The 26,576-nt window shown below is 42.3% G+C and overlaps 1 protein-coding gene across 1 annotated transcript in view; it reads right to left on the bottom strand.

Annotated features, from left to right (window-relative positions):
• LOC139159799 (alpha-2-macroglobulin-like) overlaps nt 1-26,576 on the bottom strand; it is a 114,966-nt gene that overhangs the window by 74,896 nt on the left and 13,494 nt on the right. The window contains exons 2-7 of the mRNA XM_070737189.1: nt 21,902-22,085; nt 20,780-20,945; nt 14,506-14,558; nt 12,021-12,041; nt 4,227-4,410; nt 3,483-3,567 (exon numbers count right to left, since the gene is read on the bottom strand). Of these exons, the coding sequence (XP_070593290.1) occupies nt 3,483-3,567; nt 4,227-4,410; nt 12,021-12,041; nt 14,506-14,558; nt 20,780-20,945; nt 21,902-22,085 (693 nt within the window). The remainder of the gene's footprint in view (nt 1-3,482; nt 3,568-4,226; nt 4,411-12,020; nt 12,042-14,505; nt 14,559-20,779; nt 20,946-21,901; nt 22,086-26,576) is intronic.

Raw genomic sequence — 26,576 nt, 5'->3', positions numbered from 1 at the left:
AAAGAGGTGAGTTTTGGGCTTGCACGCATTATTCGCTTTTACATTGATTCCTGTTCCATTGTTTCATCTTACAAACTTTTCACCTTACGAACCTCGTCACGGAACGAATGAAGTTCCTAAGTCGAGGTACCACTGTAATTACTTTAAAAACCCTAGTAATATTAAAAATCACTCATTCCCATTCAACAACATACATAAATCACACTCATTGGCCGGGGGTAGAGTCTAGTGGCCCCAAGTCTGGCGTCATAGGTGAGCCCTGAGACTCTTGCTGAAGGCGAGGAAGGTGGGGGCAGTACGAATCTCTGGGGGGAACTGATTCCAGAGGGCCAGGGCCCCCACAGAGAAGGCTCTTCCCCTAGGAAGAGTGACATTGTCTAGTTGACAGGGCCTGGAGAAGGCCAACTGTGTGGGACCTAACCAGTCGCTGGGACTCATGCAGCAGGAGGCAGTCCTGCAATTAATCAGATCCAATGCCAGATTACTTGCGGGATGTGAATCAGATTTTGATCATGTGACCCCAGCAAAGGCCGTAACTGTGATAAAACGGTTCAGTTCTTTGGTAAATTTGAATGGTCACTAAATGAACTGTTTCTAAGTCAAGAATTACATGTATAACAGAGGATACAACTCAAAACAGAGCTCCCTTCCTTTTCATTATCAGCAAAAATATGTTACACCTATAAATTATGTTCTGCCGGGCTCTCTGGTAGAAGCCTCCCGAAAATTCACAGGTACAAATTTCAGACACACACACGTTTGAAAATTCAAAACAATGTCCTTTATCACAAAATTCAAAAGAAACCAAGCACCCTTTTTGTATTGCAAAGAGCACTCTTCCCCAAAACAACCTTGTTGGCTGTACAAGTCCCTTAATCAGTCCTTAAGTACTTAGCTAGTAGCTGTGAAGAAACGTCACAGCCCTCCTTCTTCCCACAAAGTGAAACACACACTTTACTCTGCTTTGGTGTCAAAAGCGTGAAAAATCCACAAACAAAGTTCACACACAGCAAGGCACGATCCTGAAGAGCCGCGATCAGATAATCTTCCACAACGGCCAAACTAGCATGCTGCTATTTATAGCAGCAGCTCTAATTACTGGAGCCCAACCCAAACACAGGTGGCCTCTCTTATCTCCTGTAATATTTCCTCAATTGGTCTCTTCGATGCATAAGTCTGCGCCTGCGTGGGTCTAACACTTTGTCATCCGAATCGACTGAAGATAATGGTGATTGGCTTCCTGGGCTGTGTGCCAAGCCCCCCTCTTCCAAGTCATCCCCACCTTCTCCTTCGTCTAAGGAAACTGCACTCCCTGACTCTGCCAGCAACAAAACAGGCCTAGGACATGTTGACGTTTCCCCTGCCTCCTCCGCCACATTCCCTGGGGCAGGAGCTGGGCCAGAGTCAACCACAACAGATTATAGTTGTCGGCTATAAAAAAAAACTTATCTGCCTTGAAATATGGGCCCTGATGGGGCTGAGAGGCAAAAAGGAGCTGTGACGTTCCTTCAATATACCAGGGTGATTCGACAAAATATCACATATATATGTGTGTGTGTGTGTGTATTTGTGTGTGGTGGTCATTAAACGAATCAATTGTCTTAGATGGACGTTTTTTGTTTTTTATTTATCAGTTGGACTTTTTTTGCTGGAAGAGAGCAATTAATTGGATTTATATGCCGCCCTTCTCCGAACCGAGTCTTCCGAGATAAATAAATTTAAAAATACAGTGATACCTTGTCTTACAAACTTAATTGGTTCCGGGACGAGGTTCTTAAGGTGAAAAGTTTGTAAGACGAAACAATGTTTTCCATAGGAATCAATGGAAAAGTGATTAATGCGTGCAAGCCCAAAATTCACCCCTTTTGCCAGCCGAAGTGCCCATTTTTACGTTGCTGGGATTTCCCTGAGGCTCCCCTCCATGGGAAACCCCACCTCCAGACTTCCGTTGCCAGCGAAGCACCTGTTTTTGCGCTGCTGGGATTCCCCTGCAGCATCACAAAAACACGGAAGTCTGGAGGGGGGGTTTCCCATAGAGGGGAGCATCAGGGGAATCCCAGCAGCACAAAAATGGGTGCTTCGCTGGCAACAGAAGTCTGGAGGCGGGGCATTCCAGAGGCGGCAGTGGGTTTGTAAGGTGAAAATAGTTTGTAAGAAGAGGCAAAAAAATCTTAAACCCTGGGTTTGTATCTCGAAAAGTTTGTATGACAAGGCGTTTGTAAGATGAGGTATCACTGTAAATAAGTCAATAAATAAATAACAAAAGCTGGTTTCTACTGAATAAAAGATCATTGTTCGCAGAAACATGATCATGGCTAGTACAGAAGGAGACACAGGTAAAGAAATGGTGAATGTGAAAAATGTCAGACACACACACACAAAAAAACCCCTTTGAATAAAACACAAACAAAATGTTCTACAGGTGGCAGATGCCCCCCAACAAGGCTAGCCAAAATGTACGCTAACCTTAAACCCAACTGTTGGAAATGTGGAGAGAAACAGGGTCCTTATTTCCACATGTGGTGGACCTGTACACTAGTTAAGGGAATTTGGCACAAACCTCAAAAATGGATAAAAGAAATAATCGACATTAAATTAGAAATGAAACCGGAAATATTTTTGCTTGGTATTATTGAAAAAAAGATGAAAAGGGAACAATATTATTTGACTCAATACCTAATAACAGCAACAATAATAATTTCTTGCTTATATCCTAAGATTTTTATTAATATTGCTTCTCCATTGCTTATTTGACCCCTATGACAATCATTAAGTGTTGTACCGCATGATTCTTGACAAATATATATTTTATTTTATGTACGCTGAGAGCATATGCACCAAGACAAATTCCTTGTGTGTCCAATCACACTTGGCCAATAAAAATTCTATTCTATTCTATTCTATAGCCCAATTTTGGAAAAATGAAGCAATGCCGAACGAACGGAATTTAATTAAAAAAATCTTGGACTGTGCGGAAGCAGACAAACTAACATCAGAGCTAAAAGAACAAGAAAACTCAAAATATTTCCAGATTTGGAAAGACTTTTACACATAGTTGAATAAAAAAACCCAACTACTAGTTGGGCTGCGTGACAAAGAAATATACTAAATCAAAACATGCTAAAGAATTAAATATAATCTTTCTTTTTTTGTTGTTCTCAATATAATATATTTTTACAAGTTATAGAGTAATAATTTAAAACCTAGTATTATAAACTATGAATTATATGTTATAATTAAAACCAATGGTTTCAATACCGCTAAGAATATAAAAGGAGACTGTCGACGAGTCAGCCACAGGAGGGGAGGGGATGTATATTACATGCTTGTCTTCAAATTGATTGGTTGTATTATGTATTGTTTAGTTGTAGATTAATTGTCCATTTTTTATTGTCTATTGTTTATACATAAATAAAAAACTTTAAAAAAAAAAACTTTGAATAAGAAAAAGAAAAAAAGGAAGCCAGATCATTGCCACTTACTTGCCGCAGATGGAGACTTTCAGTTCGTGGTCCAGAATTGTTAGGGTTGACTCAGACCCGACCGAAACCTCAAACTTGGGCAACACTGCAAGGAAGGATGAGGTAAGGTCAGGATTTTTAAAAAGGAAGAAAAGGGAGGTGGAGAATCAGAACACACGACTGCTTCATTGTGGCCTCCTTCCCACAGCCGTGGAACAAAGAGGCAGCTTAATTTGGAGATTGTAAGATGTCCAAAGTCATTGATTGAGATGGGCAGCTAAAGAAAAGAAGGGAAAGAGGGAAGGAGGGAGGAGTGATTTTCAGCAGGGAAGGAAGGAAGGAAGGAAGGAAGGAAGGAAGGAAGGAAGGAGTTTCGACAATGAATTTTGGGGTGGAAGGAAGGATGGAAGGAAGGAAGCAATTAGTTTCAGCAATGACTTTTAGGAAGAAAGGACTTACTTTCAGCAATGAGTTTTGGGAGGGAAGGAAGGAAGGAAGGAAGGAAGGAAGGAAGGAAGGAAGGAAGGAAGGAAAGAGCTTGGCTGGGGAATTCTGAGAGTTAAAGACCACAAGTCCTAAAGTTACCAGTTTTCGAGACCCCTGATCTAAATAGACAACTCGATTCCCCACTCCTAACTTGTCCATCATTTACAACATGTCTTTTCCTGAAAATCACTGCAGTAAAAGATACAATCCAACAAACCACCGTTCCATCTCATTTGGACAAGTGGACAATTGGGTGCTGAGACATTCACTCCATCTTACCGTATTGGTTCACCGTGAAGGCAAGTTCAGTGTTCCTGCTGACGCTGGCTTCTCCAGAATCCTTCTGAATCACCACTTTGTAGTCGCCGTAGGCGGGCTCGGAAGAGAGGGGAAATTCAAGCTGGGCCAGACCCCCACTCAGTTCTACATTTTTCCAGTGGAACAACCGGTTTCCCTTGGGGTCCTACAATTCCAGATAAAGCAGGGACATAAATAATAAGGAAGCAGTTTTGCTGTTGTTAATTTCAAATAATCCAAAACCTGTAACCCTGGTTACACCAGAGGGTGGAACAAGAAGCAATGGGTGGATCAGAAGCAACGTGAGAAAATATTGTTTTACTGAAAGAGTCACAGATGCTTGGAACAAACTTCCAGCAGAAGTGGTTGGTAACTCCACAGTAACTGAATTTAAACATGCCTGGGATAAACATATATCCATCCTAAGATAACATACAGGAAATAGCACAGGGTGGACCAGAAGGTCTTTTTCTGCCGTCAATCTTCTATGTTACTATGGAAACTAAATAAGTAGAGAAGTACAGTGGTACCTCGGTTCTCGAACGCCTTGGTGTTCGTACATTTCGGATACCAAACAAAATTTTCTGCAAAAATTTGCTTCAGTATCCGAACAAAATTCGGATACTGAACAGAAAATTTTGTTTACTATCCGAAATGTAAAATCTGAGGGGACGAGGTGAGAGGGAATGGGAGTCGGAATCCCGACACGCCCCTCCTGGCCGCCCTCTTAACAGCCGCCCAGTCTCTACCTTGTAGCTGCTCCAAGCTGCAGGAAGGGAAGGGCTGGCTGCAATACCGGCAGCTTCGGGGGGCTCCTTTCCTCAGTGGTTCAGTTGGTTACCTCCAAGCAGCTGCACCAACTTTTTCTTTCCCGGCGGCGGTGGCTCCGGCGGCTTCCCTTCGAGAAGCAGCAGCAGCGTCAGGAACGTCACGTGATGAAGGGAAGCCACCGGAACCGCTGCCGCCGGGAAAGAAAAAGTTGGTGCAGCTGCTTGGAGGTAACCAACTGAACCGCTGAGGAAAGTAGCCCCCCGAAGCTGCCGGTATTACAGCCAGCCCTATCCTTCCTGCAGCATGGAGCAGTTAGACGATAGAGACTGGGAGGCTATTAAGGGGGCGGCCAGGAGGGGCGTTCCGACTCCCATTCCCTCTCATCCCGTCCCCTCAGATCTTTATCCCATAGGAAATAGAGGAAATACTGTAGATTTAATTGGTTCCCAGCAAGTCAATTGGCTGGGAACCAATTAAATCCATTTCCATTATTTCCTATGGGATAAATTAATTTGGTTCTCGACCAAATCGGTTCTTGACCACACTTCTAGAACGGATTGTGGTCGAGAACCGAGGTACCACTCTAATTTAGAACTAAGGAGAGATTTTCTAACAGTCAGAACAGTTAATCAGTGGAACAGCTTCCTCCAGAAGTTGTGAATGCGCCAACACTGGAAATTTTAAAGATAGTGTTAGATAACCATCTGTCTGAAGTAGTGTAGGGTTTTCTGCCTAAACAGGGGGTTAGAGTGGAAGACCTCCAAGGTCCCTTCCAACTCTGTTGTTGTTGTTATTGCTGCTGCTGCTGCTGCTGTTGTTGTTGTTGTTGTTGTTATTATTATTATTATTATTGTTATTACCCTTTCTAGGTGCTCTGCTAGGCATTTTGGACAGGACATTTTGCCCGTTCGTTCAAGGTTTTGTTTAAAGTTACTTTAATGTGTTCAGTTCTGGAGACCTCACCTACAAAAAGATATTGACAAAATTGAACGGGTCCAAAGATGGGCTACAAGAATGGTGCAAGGTCTTAAGCATAAAACATATCAGGAAAGACTTAATGAACTCAATCTGTATAGTCTGGAGGACAGAAGGAAAAGGGAGGACATGATCAAAACATTTAAATATATTAAAGGGTTAAATAAGGTTCAGGAGGGACGTGTTTTTAATAGGAAAGTGAACACAAGAACAAGGGGACACAATCTGAAGTTAGTTGGGGGAAAGATCAAAAGCAATGTGAGAAAATATTTTTTTACTGAAAGAGTAGTAGATCCTTGGAACAAACTTCCAGCAGACGTGGTAGATAAATCCACAATAACTGAATTTAAACATGCCTGGGATAAACATATATCCATCCTAAGATAAAATACAGAAAATAGTATAAGGGCAGACTAGATGGACCATGAGGTCTTTTTCTGCCGTCAGACTTCTATGTTTCTATGTTTCTAATCTTGTCTATGTCCCCAAATGTTAAATTTGACCTTTCGGCTATGTGGCCTTTATGGTTAATATTTAATGCCATTTTGCTTTTCTGTTTGTTCTCATCATTTTTTTAAAAAAAATCCTCTTTGCTCAAGATAGCTCATAGATAAGGTATCTGAGGTATCAGCAGCCACGTTAAAATAGGGCATCAGCAGCAGATCAAATATTGCAGAAATCTTTTCAAATGATTTAATGAACGAAAAGCTGATTAAACGGTTTTGCAACTGTTGGCCTAAAATCTAATTTTCGTGAGCCAGTGTCCACGTTTTGCTATGACATACAAATAACCTAGCTTGGCAGAGTTTCGACACTCTTAAAATATGTTTCGTCTTGTTTCTACAGCCTTGGTCATTTTCAAATTCAAACTCACTGTCTCTGAATTGTATGTCCAACAAGACCTATTACATCCCACAATGTAAAAAAGGTGTTGAGACTGTGGTCTAGAACAGTGATTTTCAACCTTTTTTGAGCCGCGGCACATTTTTTACATTTACAAAATCCTGGGGCACACCACCAACCAAAATGACACAAAATGACACCCCAAGACACTCTCCTCTCTCTTTTTATCCCCGTCTCCTCCCCACCCTTGTGTGTGTGTGTGTGTGTGTGTGTATACACACTCTTGAACCATTTCCAAAAACAGGTGAGGGCTGGGGGGGTTTTCTCTCTTATTCTTTGGGTGCTTTTTATCATATGCTTTAAATGAAGAGTCACTTCTCTCTCTCTTTTGTTTCTCTGTCTTTCTTCTCATTCTCTGTCTCAATCATTTTCTCATTTCTCTTTTTTCCTCCCCTTTTTGCTCATTTCTCTCTCTCTCCCTTCTTTTCCTTTTCTCTCTCTCTCTCTCTTGCTTTCTTTCTCTCTCACTCTTGCTTTCTCTCTTTCTCTTTTCTTTCTCTCTCCTGCTGTCTTTCTCTCTCTTTCTCTCTCTCTTTCTCTCTCTCTCTCACACTTTCACTCTCTCTCTCAGCAAAAAGTTGTAAGACCGGAACCTGAGCTTCCTTCTTCGCGGCACACCTGATCATGTCTCGCGGTACACTAGTGTGCCACGGCACACTGGTTGAAAAACACTGGTCTAGAAAGATTGCAGAAAAGAGCAACAAAGATGATTAGGGGACTGACTGGAGGCTAAAACATATAAAGAACGGTTGCTGAAATTGGGTATAAAAAGAAGGGCCAGGGGAGACATGATAGCAGTGTTCCAATATCTCAGGGGTTGCCACAAAGAAGAGGGAGTCAACCTATTCCCCAAAGCACCTGGGGATGTAACAAGAAGCAATGGGTGGAAACTAATCAAGGAGAGAAGCAACCTAAATTAAGGAGAACTTTCCCGACAGAACAATTAATCAATGGAACAACTAACCTCCAGTGGTTGGGAATACTCCAACACTGGAAGTTTTAAAGAAGAGATTGGACAACCATTTGTCTCAAATTGGAAGTGATGTGTCGGTGCCTGGAGGCTGTTGGGGTCTGGATGGGTGTCAACAAGCTCAAACTCAACCCAGACAAGACGGAGTGGATGTGGGTTTTGCCTCCCAAGGACAATTCCATTTGTCTGTCCATTACCCTGGAGGGGGGAATTATTGACCCCTTCAGAGAGGGTCCGCAACTTGGGCGTCCTCCTCGATCCACAGCTAACATTGGAACACCATCTTTCGGCTGTGGCGAGAAGGGCGTTTGCCCAGGTTCGCCTGGTGCATCAGTTGCGGCCCTATTTGGACAGGGAGTCATTGCTCACAGTCGCTCATGTCCTCATCACCTCAAGGTTCGATTACTGCAACGCTCTCTACATGGGGCTACCTTTGAAAAGTGTTCGGAAACTTTGGATCGTGCAGAATGCGGCCGCGAGAGCTATCATGGGGCTTCCCAGATTCGCCCACGTTTCTACAACACTCCATGGCCTGCACTGGCTGCCGATCGGTTTCCAGTCACAATTCAAAGTGTTGGTAATGACCTTTAATGCCCGACATGGCATTGGATCAGAATACCTCCGGAACCGCCTTCTACCGCACGAATCCCAGCAGCCGATAAGGTCCAACAGAGTTTATTATTATTATTTATTATTTATTAATTAGATTTGTATGCCGCCCCTCTCCGCAGAGAAGTTGGCCTGGTCTGAGTCCCGTCGACCAAATAATGTCATTTGGCAGGCCCCAGGGGAAGAGCCTTCTCTGTGGTGGCCCTGGCCCTCTGGAATCAACTCCCTCCAAAGATTAGAATGGCCCCCACCCTCCTTGTCTTTCACAAGTTACTCAAGACCCACCTATATCGCCAGGCATGGGGGAACTAAGACATCTCCCCCAGGCTTTCTTATATTTTATGTTTGGTATGTATGTGCTGTATGGTTTTTAATTGTTGGGGCTTTTTATATAATTTTTATTATTAGATTTGTTCCATTGTTATACTGTTTTTTATTACTATTGTGAGCCACCCCGAGTCTTCGGAGAGGGGCGGCATACAAATATAATTAATAATAATAATAATAATAATAATAATAATAATAATAATAATAATAATATATAGGGCAGTATGCACGCCAGACCCCAAAAGTGAGCAGCCGTCCAACTTTTCTATTCTGTTCTATTCTATTCTATTTTGTGACTTGTGGACTTCAACTCTCAGAATTCCTGAGACAGACATGCTGGCTCAGGAATTCTGGGAGTTAAAATCCACAAGTCATAAAAGGGGCCATCATTTCCCACCTCTGGCATAAGTGAATCTTCTCCAAATCTCCTCCTCCCTTTGAATAAACCCACCCCGAGCAGAGCAGAGTCCAGGAAAATAGAAATGTAGTGACCATGGACAATATCCAGTTTGGGGAGCCTGTTGCAAGAGTTTTCAAGGCCTCGGTGGCTTGACGATTGCAATAAAACAAAGATGAACTTTGAGCAGGGGGTGGGCAACCAGGCCCCCTTTTGAAAAGCTTGTGGGCCAAGCAAGGCTAGCTCAGGAATTCTGGGAATTGAAGTCCACAGGTCATGAAGAGGCGTTAGTTGCCCACAACCTGGCCTTAGAGCATAGTTCCCTCAAGTTAATGAATGACATCTCTTTCAGAAATGAAAAGTCTCCTAAGAGTAGCTTATACGGGACCGCCTTCTGCCGCATTAATCCCAGTGGCCGATTAGGTCCCACAGAGTCGACCTTCTCCGGGTCCCGTCGACGAAACAATGTCGTCTGGCGGGGCCCAGGGGAAGAGTCTTCCCTGTGGCGGCCCCGGGCCTCTGGAATCAACTCCCCCCGGAGATCAGGATTGCCCCCACCCTCCTTGCCTTTCGCAAACTCCTTAAAACCCACCTCTGCCGTCAGGCATGGGGAAATTGATTCCCTTGGGTCGTTTCCGTTTTATGCATGGTATGTTTGGGATGTATGATTGTTTTTATATTAAATTGTTTTTAATAATTGGATTTGTACTGTGTTTTATTGTTGTGAGCCACTCCAAGTCTTCGGAGAGGAGCAGCATACAAATCTAATAAATAATAATAATGAATAATAATAATAATAATAATAATAATAATAATAATAATAATAATATAGAACTTGTCAGTGGATTCAACCACTTGTGCTCCCTCGTCTTCCTATAGAATTTCTATAGAATAGATCTGCCCAAGGCATTTCTCCCTCAATATAGAAACATAGAAGACTGACGGCAGAAAAAGACCTCATGGTCCATCTACTCTGCCCTTATACTATTTCCTGTATTTTTATCTTAGGATGGATCTATGTTTATCCCAGGCATGTTTAAATTCAGTTACTGTGGATTTACCAACCACGTCTGCTGGAAGTTTGTTCCAAGGATCCACTACTCTTTCAGTAAAATAATATTTTCTCACGTTGCTTTTGATGTTTCCCCCAACTAACTTCAGATTGTGTCCCCTTGTTCTTGTGTTCACTTTCCTATTAAAAACACTTCCCTTCTGGATCTTATTTAACCCTTTGACATATTTAAATGTTTCAATCATGTCTCCCCTTTTCCTTCTGTCCTCCAGACTATACAGATTGAGTTCATTAAGTCTTTCCTGATACGTTTTATACTTAAGACCTTCCACCATTCTTGTAGCCCGTCTTTGGACCCCTTCAATTTTATCAATATCTTTTTGTAGGTGAGGTCTCCAGAACTGCACACGGTATTCCAAATGGGGTCTCACCAGCATTCTATATAAGGGGATCACAATCTCCCTCTTCCTGCTTGTTATATACTGTAGTTTAGAATCTCAGATGGCATATGAAAACAAGAGTCCCTTCCCACCAGTTCCAATTAACAGAGGGAACTGATGGGATTCTTAGGAGGATCTCCCAGGTAATTTAGCTAGCAGAATGTAGAATAGCAGAGCTGGAATGGGTCTTGGTGACCCATTGCAAGAAGAGGAAGAGGAAAGAAGAGTGTCAGAGTAATGAAGATTTAAATGCTGACCAGTTGCTGTAAATGCTGATGCAATGAGGATGGGTCAGCAGGGTCATTGTCCCTTCAAGACTGAGGATGAGTCAACAAGGTTAGGACCACTTTAAGAAGCTGTCTATATAAGGGAGGCCATGAGCGGATGTATCTCTCTCCTTATGTTCTATCTGCATTGTAGTTCTCAGTGTAGAATTGAAGAGAAGGGAAAGGAAGGGAAGAGGAGAGGGGAGGAGAGGAGAGGAGGGAAGGGAAGGGAAGGGAAGGGAAGGGAAGAGAAGAGAAGAGAAGAGAAGAGAAGAGAAGAGAAGAGAAGAGAAACCTTGGAGGTCTTCTACTACAACACCCACTCAGGCAGGAAACCCTATACCAGTGGTGACGAACCTGTTTTGGTTCGCATGCCAAACTATTCACTAAGGCTGCATTACTATCAGTATTAGTCTTTTCATCGTTCCTATCACCCATCTCCTCCCACTCATGACTGTATGTCTGTAACTTCCTCGGAGAGGGGTGGCATATAAATCCAATTAATAAATAAGTAAAATAAATAAAATAAACTTGTTGCTTGTATTCTTACAATTTATATTGACTCTTTCCTAATGTGATTGAATGGCTTATTTGTACCCAGACTATCATTAAGTGTTGTACCTCATGATTCTTGACGAAAGTATCTTTTCTATTTATGTACACTGAGAGCATATGCACCAAAGACCAATTTCTTGTGTGTCCCATCACACTTGGCCAATAAAGAATTCTATTCTATTCTATTCTATTCTATTCTATTCTACTCTACTCTACTCTACTCTACTCTACTCTACTCTACTCTACTCTACTCTACTCTACTCTATTCTATATATGCCACTGAAGCTGTATGGAGTTGTACAGAGAGGGTTATCCTCATTTTATTTCTCCTCTTACAACACAGCAAGACTTTATTGACTTGTGCAAATAAACCACAGGAAAAGGGGGCGGGGCTTCATTTGCACAGACGTGGGTGTCATCGTGACCTCGATGACCCCGCGGGACTGATAATGGAGTTAAAGTTCAGGTCATTGGAAAAGTGACCTGGTTGGAGGGTCCCGTTATTAATTAACATGTTAACAATTACGTGGCAGTAAGTCTTCGTTACTTACCTCGATGTAGATCAAGGGGATCTGCAGAAGGAAACACATTTAAAACAAAATCAAAATGCAGAAATGAATTGGAGCAGAATTTTTCAACCCAGCCACATTTTAAGTGAATGACGATTCAATTCAATTTATTAGATTTTTAATATTAGATTTGTTTTCGATGGAATATTGTTTTTATTATTGTTGCGAGCCGCCCCGAGTCTTCGGAGAGGGGCGGCATACAAATCTAATAAATTGAATTGAAAGTGAATGACGATGTTGATTTGCGTACCCGTGACGTTCAAGTGCAATGAACTTCAACTCCCAGAATTCCCCAAATTCAACTTCAACTTCCAGAATTCCTCAGCCACCATGGCCATGGCTAAGCATCCTGGGAATTGAAGTCCACAAGGTCCGGAAACACTGCATTAGAGCTTACTTGAAGACAAATCTTGACCCCTTCCTTAACTTCTTGGTGACGTGATCTCACATTACCAAGGAGAATATGCCCATGGCTACTAAGTAGGTCTTGGGAACAGACATCCAAGGTCCATAAGCCAGTTTGGACAGGTTCAGGCAAACCGATAGTAGAGTTCCTATTTAGGCACATTTTGAAGTCCCGTGCATGGATGGAAGCCACATGTGCTCATATTTCTGATCCAGTAGGGAAAGTATCTGAATACCACCCCTGCCTATAAGGGACAATATGTGGGTCCTTGTAGCTGCCCGATGTAGCATAAGTGTTAGGATAGGATTTAATATCTGTACTTCTAGCATAAATGCCTTATACACTTTGATTCCATTTAGCCAGGACAGGACTGCACATAAAAGTCACATAAGATAAGTTTGCACTTCTGGCGAAATCTGCTTAAGGAAATGACTGGCCATAAAACGGTTCAACAACTCTCCTCGGATAACAAGTTTGCATCAACAGGATGAGAACTGTGTGATCAAAGGATGCAATTTACATTGCCTGGGGTAAACAGGACAAAGGCTGTGATAAAAGACCTTGCTTTGTGGTAAACAGGAGATAGCTGTGTTAAACAACAAAGGGTCCCAGGAAATTGGCCATGAGAGACATTTGCTCAGTGGAAATTAGTTACGTGCCATATGGAGAGAGGAAGGACTTGAAAGTTGTGTCATGTTTTAGAGTTAAGTTATTGGATGTTTGTATATCACTTGACATGTACGTGTAATCATTCCCATTTGCATATGCTCCCAATAAAAGGAGGTGCACAGCTCAATAGTGTGTCACATCACCCAGAGAGAAATGTGTCCAAGTCTTCTTTCTAGGATTGGCGTTCATGAGTGACCCCCCTTGGCTGGGGCACTCTAAGTCCCTCTGGGACATCGTTCCCCTCAGGGACTTTGCAGCACCTCAGGTCCTTCCTTTCCTCAATCACAGATGGGTGCACCCAATGACACAATCTCATCCCACCCCCCACATTTGGAAATATCTGAAAAAACATTGGTTATCCACGAGGACCATTCATGATAGGAGGTCTCCTTTAGATTCTGCAAGGAAGGAGCTTTCATCTTCAAACAGGTTGCTCTGCCTGCATTCACTGGGTGAGCGGGGATCAGAAAAGTCAAACTTGTGTAGTTATAATTGCGCAATGGACATGCTGCCCTTTTAATGCACATTCATTGGCACATGTGGAAAGGAGAGAGACTTCAATCACCCAGACGTAATTCTGGGACTTGAAGTCCACAAGTCATAAAGGAGCCATTGTCCCCCATGCTGGCTTAGGAATTCTGGGAGTTGAAGTCCACAATCATAAAGGGATCATCATTAACCATGCTGGCTTAGGAATTCTGGGATGTGAAGTCCACAAGTCATAAAGGGACCATTGTTCCCTATGCTGGCTTAGGAGTTCTGGGAATTGAAGTCCACAATCATAAAGGGATCATCATTCCCCATGCTGGCTTAGAAATTCTGGGAGTTGAAGTCCACAATCATAAAGGGATCATCATTAACCATGCTGGCTTAGGAATTCTGGGAGTTGAAGTCCACAATCATAAAGGGATCATCATTAACCATGCTGGCTTAGGAATTCTGGGAGTTGAAGTCCACAATCATAAAGGGATCATCATTAACCATGCTGGCTTAGGAATTCTAGGAGTTGAAGTCCACAATCATAAATCCTTACCCCTAATCTAAGTGGAAGTATTCTCAAATCTGCTACTTTTCAAAATTCCAAGATTATAATCTTAGAATAGAATAGAGTCCTGGGAAATGTAGCCCCAACTCATCTGGAAGGAATCAAACTAAGGGAGGCTGAGACAGACCATATCTACCACAACTTGCCCAAAATGATTCAAAGACCCCATTTCATTGGAGATGAAACTTGGATTCTGCTTCTGAGGCTGCACTGGATAAACAGAACTTTAACACCGAGGTTACCGATTAACAAAACTTCAAGGGAAGTGCCTCCATTTACATAATCCCAAAATATTCTCATGAATTGAACAACAATCTTGAAAAATTTGCTGCCTGGTTGGAACTTACCTTTGTGTTTACTGGAAGTAAATCCTTATTCAGAGAGACAACACGAAACTGAACTGAGAAAACAAGAAGAAAATCATTTTAAATCATTTTAATAGGGTTAAACGATGCTGTAGAGCACTGCAGAACAGAACAACTAGACACGAGAACAGTTTTTCCCCGAGTCCCATTACTCTGCTAAACAAATAATTCCCTCAACTCCGTCAAACTATTTCCTAAGTCTGCATTACTATTAATCTTCTCATTGTTTTTATTTATTATTTATTATTTGGATTTGTATGCCGCCCCTCTCCGAAGACTCTCATTGTTCCCATCTCTTCCCACTAATGACTATAATTTTGTTGCTTGTATTCTTACAATTTATATTGACTCTTTCCTAATGTGATTGAATTGCTTATTTGTACCCAGACTATCATTAAGCGTTGTACAGTGTTCCCTCGATTTTCGCGGGGGATGCGTTCCAAGACTGCCCGCGAAAGTCGAATTTCCGCAAAGTAGAGATGCGGAAGTAAATACACTATTTTTGGCTATGAACAGTATCCCAAGCCTTCCCTTAACACTTTAAACCCCTAAATTACAATTTCCCATTCCCTTAGCAACCATTTAGATTATTACTCACTATGTTTATTTATTAAAGTTTATTAAAAAAAATGTTTTTAAAAGGCAGATGAAAGTTTGGCAATGACATATGACGTCATCGGGCGGGAAAAACCGTGGTATAGGGGAAAAAACTGTGAAGTATTTTTTAATTAATATTTTTGAAAAACTGTGGTATAGACGTTCCGCGAAGTTCGAACCCGCGAAAATCGAGGGAACACTGTACCTCATGATTCTTGATGAAAGTATCTTTTCTATTTGTTGTGGTTAGCTCTGGCCCAGCTCCTGCCCCAAGGACTGTGGATGTGGGGGAGACATCCACATGCTGCAGGACTGTTTTGCCCCCGGTGGAATCTGATGATGAAGGCTCCTCTGACCAAAAAGACATGAGTGACAGGGAGGAGGAGAGTGTGGCAGACAGCTCAGAAGGAGATCAATTATCTAGCTCCTCCTTGGATTCAGAACAAGAGTTAATGATACAGCCACACATGTGGAGAGCGATGCATAGGCAGCAACAACTGAGAGATTATTATCAAAGAAAATGAGGCCACTTGTGGTTGGGTGGGGCTGTGGTAATTAGTGAGGCTGCTATAAATAGCAGCCTGTGGGTTTGGCCATTGTGGAGGATTATCTGATCATTGTGCTTCGTGACTGCTTTACTGACTTTGACCTTTTGTGTGCTGATTTTTCCCCCGCTTTGAAACTAAACCAGGGCAAAGTGTGAATTGCCTCACAGCTGCAAGCTAAGTATCACAGAACTGATAAGGGACTTGTACAAATTACCAGTTTGTTTGGAGACAAGTGCTCTTTGTTATACCAAAAGAGGGCTTAGGTTAAATGAATTTTCATTATAAAGAGCATTGTTTTGAATTTTCAAATGTGTGTGTGCCTGAAATTTGTACCTGTGAATTTGTGGGAGGAGTCTACCAGAGAGCCCGACAGAACATCTATTTATCTGCACTCAGATCACATGCGCCAAAGACCAATTTCTTGTATGTCCCATCACACTTGGCCAATAAAGAATTCTATTCTATTCTATTCTAGTTCTTCAGAATTGAAGAAGTTTCTTCAATGAGGAGAAAAAGCTTTTCAAAAGGGAAAAAAACCAAGAAAGCCAGTTGTCTTTTGTAAAAAGCACCTTTGTGATAACCATGATTTGGGTGATTGAGAATCTTTGTAGACATTGTTCTGTTGGGCTCTATGGTATGAGTCTCCCGAAAATTCAAGGGTACAAATTTCAGACAGACACACACACACTTGAAAGTTCAAAAACAATGTTCTTTATGACAAAAATTCAAAAGAAACAAAGCACCCTTTTTGTATTACAAAGAGCACTCGTCCCAAAACAACCTGGTAGTCTGTACAATCCCCTTAATCAGTCCTTAAGTACTTAGCTAGCAGCTGTGAAGGAACGTCACAGCCCTCCTTCTTCCACGAAGTGAAACACACACACTTTACTCTGCTTTGGTTTCAAAGTCGTGAAAAATCAACAAAGTCTGGAAACAGCAAGGCATGGTCCTGAAGAAACAATGATCAGATAATCTTCCACAACGGCCAAGCCAGCACGCTACTATTTATATCAGCAGTTCTAATTGCTGGAGCCCCACCCAAACACATGTGGCCTCTCTTATCTCCTGTAATATTTCTTCAATTGGTCTCTTCTATGCATAATTCTGTGTATGCGTGGGTCTAACACTACCTCATCCGAATCGACTGATTGGCTTCCTGGGCTAAGTGCCAAGCCCCCCTCTTCCAAGTCACCCCCACCTTCTTCTTCGTCCAAGGAAACTGCACTACCTGACTCTGTCAGCAATAAAACAGGCCTATGACATATTGATGTTTCCCCTCTATCCACCTCCACATTCCTTGGGGCAGAAGCTTGGCCAGAGCCAACCACAACAGATATAAAAAGTGTTTATTTATTTGTTTGTTTAATTGTTTATTTATTTGTTTGTTAACTTGTTTTTTCAAGTACATATTGGTGGTATACAAAGATATAATAATACATGATACTAATAAAAGAGAAACATTAAGACAGGGGACGGAAGGCACTCTAGTGCATTTATGCATGCCCCTTACTGACCTCTTAGGAATTGGGAGAGGTCAACAGTGGATAGATTATATTGAAGAATCATGTTATATTTTTATGCCACTCTTCCTCTACAAGACAGAGGACTTCTCAAATCCACTATTTTGCACCCCATCAGCCAGAACTGTTCAAAATCAGCGACACAGAATCCTCCTAACATTATTTCAGTGATTAAAGATCCCCAATAAATTGTTAAGATATTCATGAACTGGGAGAGCCAGTGATAACAAGGTCACCCAATGAATAGGCATAGCAACTAAATCAGCCAACAGGAGCTTTGAAGACTTCTGAGTCTGTGCAAAGAATCAAAACTGAAACTTAGGCTTAAGGCTGGGTGTGGCTCAGTTTGCACTCTGTACTTTCCACTCTGTACTCTTCCAACTCTGAACTCTGCTGAAATGAAACTAACTGTTCTCTGCTGCCTGTAAATCAGTGTTTCCCAACCTTTTTTGAGCCGCGGCACATTATTCATATTTTCAAAATTCTGGGGAACACTGAAGGGGGGGTGGGGGGCGGGGCTAAAGAAAAGTTTGGACAAAAAAAATCTCTTCCTCCATTTCACTCTATTTCTCCCTCCCTTTCTCTCTCTTCCTTCCCTTCTTTCTCTCTCTCCATCCCTCTTTCTTTCTTCCTCTTTTTTGCTCTTTCTCTCTCCCTCCTTCCCTCCCTCCATGTCTTTCCCTCTCCCTCCTTCCCCCCTCTCTTTCTCTCTCTTGCTTTCTTTCCCTCTCTTTCTCTTTCTCTCTTTCTCTCATTCTCTCTCCCCTCCTTTTTCTCTCTCTCTCTCTGTCGTTCACCATGCCGGCAACAGAGAGAAAAAGAAAGAGAGAGAGAGAGAGCTGGAGAGAGAATGGAGGGCGCCGTTGTCTTCGCCTCCGCCCGCCGGCTCTGCAGCTAAGAGGCAACAGCAACCATCAGCCTCCTCGCCCTCCCAGACGTTCCCAGCGCCTGGCCACGCGCCGCCTCCCGTTAGCCCGGCTGACCTTTCCCTGCTGCCGTTTTCTCTTCATGGCGCAAAGCCACACAGTCCCGGACTCCCGGATTGCTCGCTTTTCCGGCCAGCAAGCGCGGCGCGGCGCTTTCCTGGGCAGATGGCTTTGCTGACCGGAGAAGCGAGCGAGCGCCATGAAAACGGCAGCAGGGAAAGGTCGGCCGGGCTAATGGGAGGCGGCGCGCGGCCGGGCGCTGGGGACGTCTGGGAGGGCGAGGGGAGCCGGCGGGCGGAGGCGAAGACAACGGCGCCCTCCATTCTCTCTCCGGCAGCGAAGGAGAGGGGGCGGATCACGCCCCAATACAGGAGGCGGTGGAGGAGGAGGAGGAGGAGAGTGGGCGGATCGGACGGGCAATGGGGCAGGGCAGAGAAGCCAGGGGCGCGTTTGGCCAGAGGCACCGTTTCCGGCTGACTCCCGCAGGGAAAAAAAAGAGGAGAGGCTCTGCCGTCCCGGAGTCAACTGGCCGACGCCGGGTCTCCTCAGGCTCTCTCTCTCCGAGCCCCGTTTTTCTCCCTCCCGCCCCCGCCCCCCCAAAGGGCGCGCAAGAGTTAAAACTCCGCCGTCTGTGGAGGAGCCTCACCTCCGCTTGGCGACCTTCCCTCCTTTTTCGCTTGCCCGCGTCTGGCGCGACTATCTTCCCTCAGTAAATACCCGAGTCCCCCCCCTCATGCCCCGGAGACCAGAACGGAGGACTTCGAGTTAGGGGGAGCTTCAATGCCCCTTCACAGGTAGCGTCAAGGAAGGGCCGCTGACTGAAGCCCCGATTAAACTCACTTTAATTCTGCAAGCATTCAACACAGCCCGGCTAAGTCGCTGCCTTGGAGAAAGGGGGTTATTCCGGCCAAAAAAGCTGGGAAAGAAGGCTTGAAGTAAAGGGAGCCGTGGCCCAGCCGGAAACAGCTGCATCGGGGAGTAGCCGGGGGACAGTTGCGAGTGGGAGCTCCAGGTTGGAGGCACTGGCGGTCCGGCACTGGCAGTGCCCCGCCCACCTGGAGCTTCCTGCGGCACACCTGACCGTGTCTCGCGGCACACTACTGTGCCGCGGCACACCGGTTGGGAAACGCTGCTGTAAATGATTGAAGAAGAATTCTACTTGTGGTATTGTAAATACCTTTTCATTATCAGGAAAAATACGTTGTGTATATATGTCAAAATGTCAAAATCTCACCAGGAGTCTATCAACCTTACATGGGAAAAGACCCAAATATACTAGACTTACATACCTACACCTGTGAAAATCTACAAAAACACACACATATATACACTGCTCAAAAAAAATAAAGGGGGTATTCAAATAACACATCCTAGATCTGAATGAATGAAATATTCTCATTGAATACTTTGCTCTGTACAAAGTTGAATGTGCTGACAACAAAATGAAATTGATTGTCAATCACTCAATGTTGATTCCTAGGTGGACAGTTTGATTTCACAGAAGTTATATTCTGTCGTTTAAGTGTTCCCTTTATTATTTTGAGCAGAATATATATATATAAATTATGTTTATAAAGCAGTTATTGAATCCAGTTAAATCAGTCATCTGTTTGTGCTTCTGGTTCTGATTTTGCAACAAACTTTAATGTACATTTTAAAAATCAATTGTTGATCTAAGGTAGCATTTTTCAGCTTCAGTAGCTTTCAATCCATCCATCCATCCATCCATCCATCCATCCATCCAACCAGTTATTTATTTGCTTAGTCTTATTGGCTGTTTTAGTTGTGACTCAGTTATGACAGGCTATGTCATTTAATACATAAATAAACATTTTTGGCTCATTAAGGTTGAAATTTGGCTATGACCTGTACCACAAAAGGAATATCAAGGCCAGGGACATGGGACCAGGGGCTGTAGGGGACCTATGGGTTTACATACCTTTCACCACAGGCGTGAAATTCAATTTTTATTTATTTAATTTATTTATTTATTTATTTTGTCCCATGCACAATAATATACAATGAAGTTTATAGAGATATAGTAGAGAAGATATAGGAGATATAGGAGAGACTATAGGGCAGGGGACGGAAGGCACTCTAGTTCGTTTATGCACGGCCCTTACTGACCTCTTATTTATTTATTTATTTATTTGTTTACTTATTTACTTATTTACTTATTTACTTGTTTACTTGTTTGCTTGTTTGCTTGTTTGCTTGCTTGCTTGTTTGTTTGTTTGTTTGTTTGTTTGTTTGTTTGTTCGTTCGTTCGTTCATTCATTCATTCATTCATTTACTGGATTTGTATGACGCCCCTCTCCGCAGACTCTTAGGAATCTGGAGAAATCAACTGTGGATAGTCTAAGGGTAAAGTGTTGGGGGTTAGGTTCCCTACTGGTTCTGTGGGTGTGGCTTGGTGGGCGTGGCAAGAGATATTGCAAAATCCCCATTCCCACCCCCTCTGGGTCAATCCATAGGTGGTATTTGCCGGTTCTCTGAACTACTCAAAATTTCCACTAAGGTCAGTCTGTTGAATTTCACCCCTGATGTACCCCCATCCCAACCAAAAGCAGGACACTTGTTAGATACCCAAGTAGCACAAAGTCTTGAACTGACATCATATACAATTGGCAGAGAGCTATTCCCTTTCCAGAAATCAGGCTCTTACCTTTTTGTCCGGGCTTGTAGATGGGTTTGTCAGTCTGACCAAAGATGAGAAGCTCCTGATTCTCGATGTATACTTTCTTCCGATTTAGGAACCTCAGGGTTGTTCCCGTTACCTCTACTGTGAAAAGCGCTATGTGGGTGTTGTAGGAGCTTTCCCATTTGGGGAGCTGGGGAAAGGAGAAATCAGGCATGTTAGTTTTTCTAGAGATGAGGACCACGGCTGTCACTTGGCCAAGCCAAAGATGGAAGAGGAGAGAGGAGGAAGGGGAAGAGAGACAGGAGAAGGCAGAGTAGGAGAGAGAAGGGGGAGCGGAGAGGAGGGTAGGAATAGAGGCAGAGAAGGGGAGAGGTGAAGAGAGAGGAGGTGGGGAAGAGAAGGAAGGGGAAGGGAAGGCAAAGAGAAGAGAAAAGAAGAGAAGGGAAGATTAGGCAAAGAGAAGGGAAGGGAAGGGAAGATTAGGCAAAGAGAAGGCAAGGGAAGGGAAGGGAAGGGAAGGGAAGGCAAGGCAAGGCAAGGGAAGGGAAGGGAAGGCAAGGGAAGGGAAGGGAAGGGAAGGCAAGGGAAGGGAAGGGAAGGGAAGGGAAGGGAAGGGAAGGGAAGATTAGGCAAAGAGAAGGGAAGGGAAGGGAAGTCCTAGGTGCTTGGGAAGCGCCCAGCTGGTGATGAAATACGAAATCCAGCATAGTGGTCTCGTTTGCTGTGTTGTATTGACATAATAATAATAATAATAATAATAATAATAATAATAATAATAATTATTATTATTATTATTATTATTATTTATTAGATTTGTATGCCGCCCCTCTCTGGAGACTAAACTAAACTAAACTAAACTAAACTAAACTAAACTAAACTAAACTAAACTAAACTAAATTAAATTAAATTAAATTAAATTAAATTAAATTAAATTAAATTAAATTAAATTAAATTAAATTAAATTAAATTAAATTAAATTAAATTAAATTAAATTAAATTAAATTAAATTAAATTAAATTAAATTAAATTAAATTAAATTAAATTAAATTAAATTAAATTAAATTAAATTAAATTAAATTAAACTAAATTAAACTAAATTAAACTAAATTAAATTCTGTCAACCCAAGAGAGCCCAAACGGCCTCACCTGGAACTCGGTGCACTTGATCAGGTCTTTCTTAGAGACTTCTTCCCTTAGGAGGCTCCTGTTCTGCAAGCCGTATTCCAGGGTGATGCTCAAGGTCACCGTCTCATTCAGGTGGCTCAGCTGGACGCAGATCTTCCTGGAGGTTTCCGTGGTGACAACGGCAGGCACCAAAACCAGATATTGCCTGGAGAGAGAAAAACAGAGTCGGTCAGGGGACCAGAGAATGAAGATGGCCATCCAGTGGTGCATTAACCATTAAGCAGACTAAGTGTAGTGTTCGTTTAAAGAAATAAGAGAAAATCGCTGATTGGTTAAGACGCGGCTAGGTTGCCGCCAAAAATAAACGGTTGTTAGTAGAAAAGCCCGTGCATAAGAAAAGGTATAAATAGGGCAACGGATTAGCCATTGCCCTTGTTGGGAGTTGCTATTGAGAGGAACAGTTGGTTGTTATGTTTTGGAAATAAATATGGTTTTTTTAAAAGAAAATCAAATTAAGATGTTTTACAGATGGTACCTTCCACCATATATAATTTCTAAAATGTTTCCGTCTGTATCGCCTATTTGTTGGAAATGTAAAAAAGAAGTTGGTACATATTATCACGCGTGGTGGACATGTTCTGAGACAAAAATATTTTGGAACAAAGTAGAGAATTGGATAAATGAAATAACAAAAGAGAAGATTAAAAAATCTCCTGAATTTTTTTTATTGGGTATTTCTAACACAAAGTATAGAAAAGAAATTTATTATTTAATAATACATATATTGGTTGTGGCAAGAATAGTATTTGCACAGAAATGGAAAGAAAAGATAATACCAAAAGACACTGAAGTATTTAAAAAAATTATAGAATGTGCAGAACTCAATATGATGACTAAACGTTTAAATAATCAAACTGAATCAGAATTTTATAAAATATGGAATAAAGTATATGACTGGTGGAATTTTAAAAATGGTATTAATAGTTAATTATAAGTTAGAATGAATTAATATATAGTATAACTAACTTAGAAGTGTATATTCTTTCATTTTCTTCTCTTTTTTCTCTGTGTTACTAATAACCTTCTTTTTTCTGTTTAAGTATAGAATATTTTAAAATATAAAGGAATTTGAATAATAAGTTTAATATTATAACAATAGAGTTGAATTCAATAAGAATGTAACCTACATGTGTGGTATTTCTGCTTTGATCTGAATACAGTTAGGTTTTTATATTTCTGTAATAGTTAGACTTCTATGATAAGCGGAGCAATAGTAGCTCCTTAAATGTTTATTGTTGTATGTTTTTGTCTGTCTTTCTTTTTGAAAATCAATAAAAAATATTTAAATGGAAATAAATATGTTTTGAACAAGCAAGAGTCTCCGGTGCAGTGATTTTACAGTGGCGACTGATTTAACACTAAGCTCATGCTTAGGGACAGGCACCACAAAGTTGAGAAAGAAAGAAACTCAGTATGTACAACAGTATATACAAAGGAGCGGGGACACCAAGATTTGTCAGCACTTAGGGCAGCAGTGAGACTTAATATGCCACTGTGGCCATCGCCAGTGTTCCCTCTAATTTTTTTTTTTGGGGGGGGGGGGCGGAAAAGTATAGTGTCTGAGCGGCAGTCCCTTCGGGACTGGGCGGCACAGAAATTATAAATAAACAAACAAACAAACAAATAAAAGACCCACCCTGTTTTGCCTCAGAGAATTTCAAAATAAAATACTGTACTGTGTGTCTATAACAGTGAGCTCATAATAGGCAACTCTATCAATATCAAAATGCCACTTAAATAGTTGAGCTAGTTTCAAACTAGATTTTGATTTTCTTTCTCTCTTCCTTACTCCCATTCTTTTTCTTTCTCTCTTTTCCTTCCTCTCTTTTTTCTATCTGTTTCTCTCTCTTCCTCTCTTCCTCTCTCTCTCCTTCCCTCTCACTCTTTCCCTCTCGGCTTCTGGGCAGGTTTGTAAAACTCTGAGTTGATGATGATTTTTAAGTGAGCGATTGCTCACTGCTCAGCTTAGAGGGAACTATGGCCATCGCGTCAGATATGTGGCGCATCCCAACTGTGCTAAAAAGATTAGATTAGATTACATTTATTAGATTTGTATGCCGCCCCTCTCCGGAGACTCAGAGGGGCTCACAACGATGGCTTCGGCCTGACGCTAGATTTAAATTAAACTAATTTTGTAACATTATAAAATAATAGAAAGAAGAGAAAAATAATAGTTTATTATTAAACAATTATTAAAGGGAGGGAAGGAGGGAAGTGAGGGAGGGAAGGAAGGAAAGAAAGGAAAGAAAGGAAAGGAAGGAAGGAAGGAAAGGAAGGAAGGAAGGAAGGAAAGGAAAGAAGGAAGGAAGGAAAGAAGGAAGGAAGGAAGGAAAGGAAGGAAGGAAGGAAGGAAAGGAAGGAAGGAGTCTGCAGAGAGGGGCGGCATACAAATCCAATAAATAAATAAATAAATAAAGGAAGGAAGGAAGGAAGGAAAGGAAGGAAGGAAGGAAAGGAAGGAAGGAAGGAGTCTGCGGAGAGGGGCGGCATACAAATCCAATAAATAAATAAATAAATAAAGGAAGGAAGGAAGGAAGGAAAGGAAGGGAAGGAGGAAAGGAAGGGAGGGAGGGAGGGAAGGAAGGAAGGATTAGAGTTAGGGTTTCATTGATTGAATGTAAATAACTGACAGACATAAGAACATAAGAAGAGCCGTGCTGAATCAGGCCAAAGCCCATCAATTCCAGCATTCTGTGTCACAAAGTGGCCCACCAATTGTCCATGGGGATCTTGAGCAGAAAGAGAAGGCAAAACCTTCCCTTCCCCTTGACCCCCAACAAATGGTACCCAAGGGAACCCTGCCTGCCTCAACCAACATAGAGGCGGCACTTGGACATCCATTATAAATACAGACAACTATGCATTTGCTCCTGGAGTTTATCCAAACCAAAAGGGAAAATTTTGCATATCTTGCTTTTCACAAATCGTATTGCCTGTGACATAAAAGTCAACACAATGACTTACAATCTTTTGTTCAGTGACTGTTCTAATTATATATGACACTGAATAAAGTGCGGTTGAAAAACTTAGCAACCGACTCATATATACAATGCTTGCATTGTCACAGAGTCGTAGGATCCCCATTTGCCACCTTCTGAGAGGCCAAGTCAATCTATCTTAACAGTAATTAGGGGTTCAGTTGTGGTTGTAAGTTGCAGATTACTTGTATAACTTTCCTTGCTGGTGTAGAGGAGTCACTAAAATAATCTTTGGTGAACTAGTTCTACTAATGCATCCAACAAGATCTGGTTGCTGGACGCTGTGACCACATGTGATTTAAGAAGACGAATTAGAATGGAATGGAATAGAATAGAATGGAATGGAATGGAGCGGGGTGGGGTGGGGTGGGGTGGGATGGGATGGAATAGAATAGAATAGAATAGAATAGAATAGAATAGAAGTTGGAAGGGAAACAGAAACCAACTGAAAATTTTTCATTCCACACCAAAGGAAAAAACGTATACAACAAAAGCATTGACCAAACGCAAACTACATATTCTGTCTGAGTTTAATTCTCCTGATACTTTATAATTTACTAACAACGTAACCCACAACTATCTCTCAATATACATATCCACCGTCATAACAGTATAATCAAATAACACGTCGTTAAAATACATTACGCCTGCTGTACTACAGGTATTAACCCCCTTCCCTTTCCCCACCCAAACCTCATCCCATCTTACCTATCTCTTAATAACTATGTTGCCATACTACTTTATTTCTAAATCAACCTATACAATAGATATGAAATCATACAACTTTAAATATCGAATATAACTTGAATATGCACAGTCAAATGTTCGGAATTGATACATAATAAGTTATATATCTTACGTTGAAACATGTCTATTGTTCTGTATCCCCTCTACTTTTCTGTATCCCCATTCCCCTCTCTTTTTTTCTCAATAAATTAATAAATTATTTTTTTTAAAAAAGAAGAAGAAAAAGTTGGAAGGGACCTTGGAGGTCTTCTAGTCGAACCCCTTGCTATAATGATTTTAGAAGAGACGCAGATAGTTTAAAGATGTATGGGAATTATTATTATTATTTATTTGTATGCCACCCCTCTCCGTAGACTCAGTCAATACTCAATACCAGTCTGTTAAATATAAGATGAATTAGGCTTAGCATCATTTAGGGCAGTGGTCCCCAACGTTTTTTCCACCAGGGACCAGTTTCAGCAAGACAATTTTTCTATGGCCCAGTGGGGGCGGAAAGGGGCGTGGTTGGGGGCGGGATTAAGCATGGGGGTGCTGGTCCTCCCCGCCCCTCTTTCCCGCCATCGTCCTGTGGCCGGCAGAACCTGCCTCCCAAGCCCTCTTGCCCAGCGGGAGCTAAGCGCTGGAGAGAGGGGGTCAGGCTGGCCCTCCTGCCTCCCCCCAGCCAAAAACGCAAAAGCGCCCCACGGCAGAAGCCAAAAGAGGCTTGAGCCTCTCGGTCCTTCCCGCCCCTCTGTCCCATCCATCGTCCTGTGGCCGGCAGAACCTGCCTCCCGAGGCCTCTTGCCCGGCGGGAGGCGAAGCGCTGGAGGGAGGGGGTGGCGGCATGAGGGCCGGCAGCTGCTGACTCCATGGACCGGTGCAACATGCCCCGCGGCCCGGTACTGGTCCGCGGCCCGGTGGTTGGGGACCCC

The sequence above is a fragment of the Erythrolamprus reginae genome, chromosome 2 (assembly GCF_031021105.1).
Source record: "Erythrolamprus reginae isolate rEryReg1 chromosome 2, rEryReg1.hap1, whole genome shotgun sequence".
NCBI lineage: Eukaryota > Metazoa > Chordata > Lepidosauria > Squamata > Dipsadidae > Erythrolamprus > Erythrolamprus reginae.
Note: the sequence above shows the minus strand (reverse complement) of the source record. Positions and strands in the feature narration are given on the sequence as shown.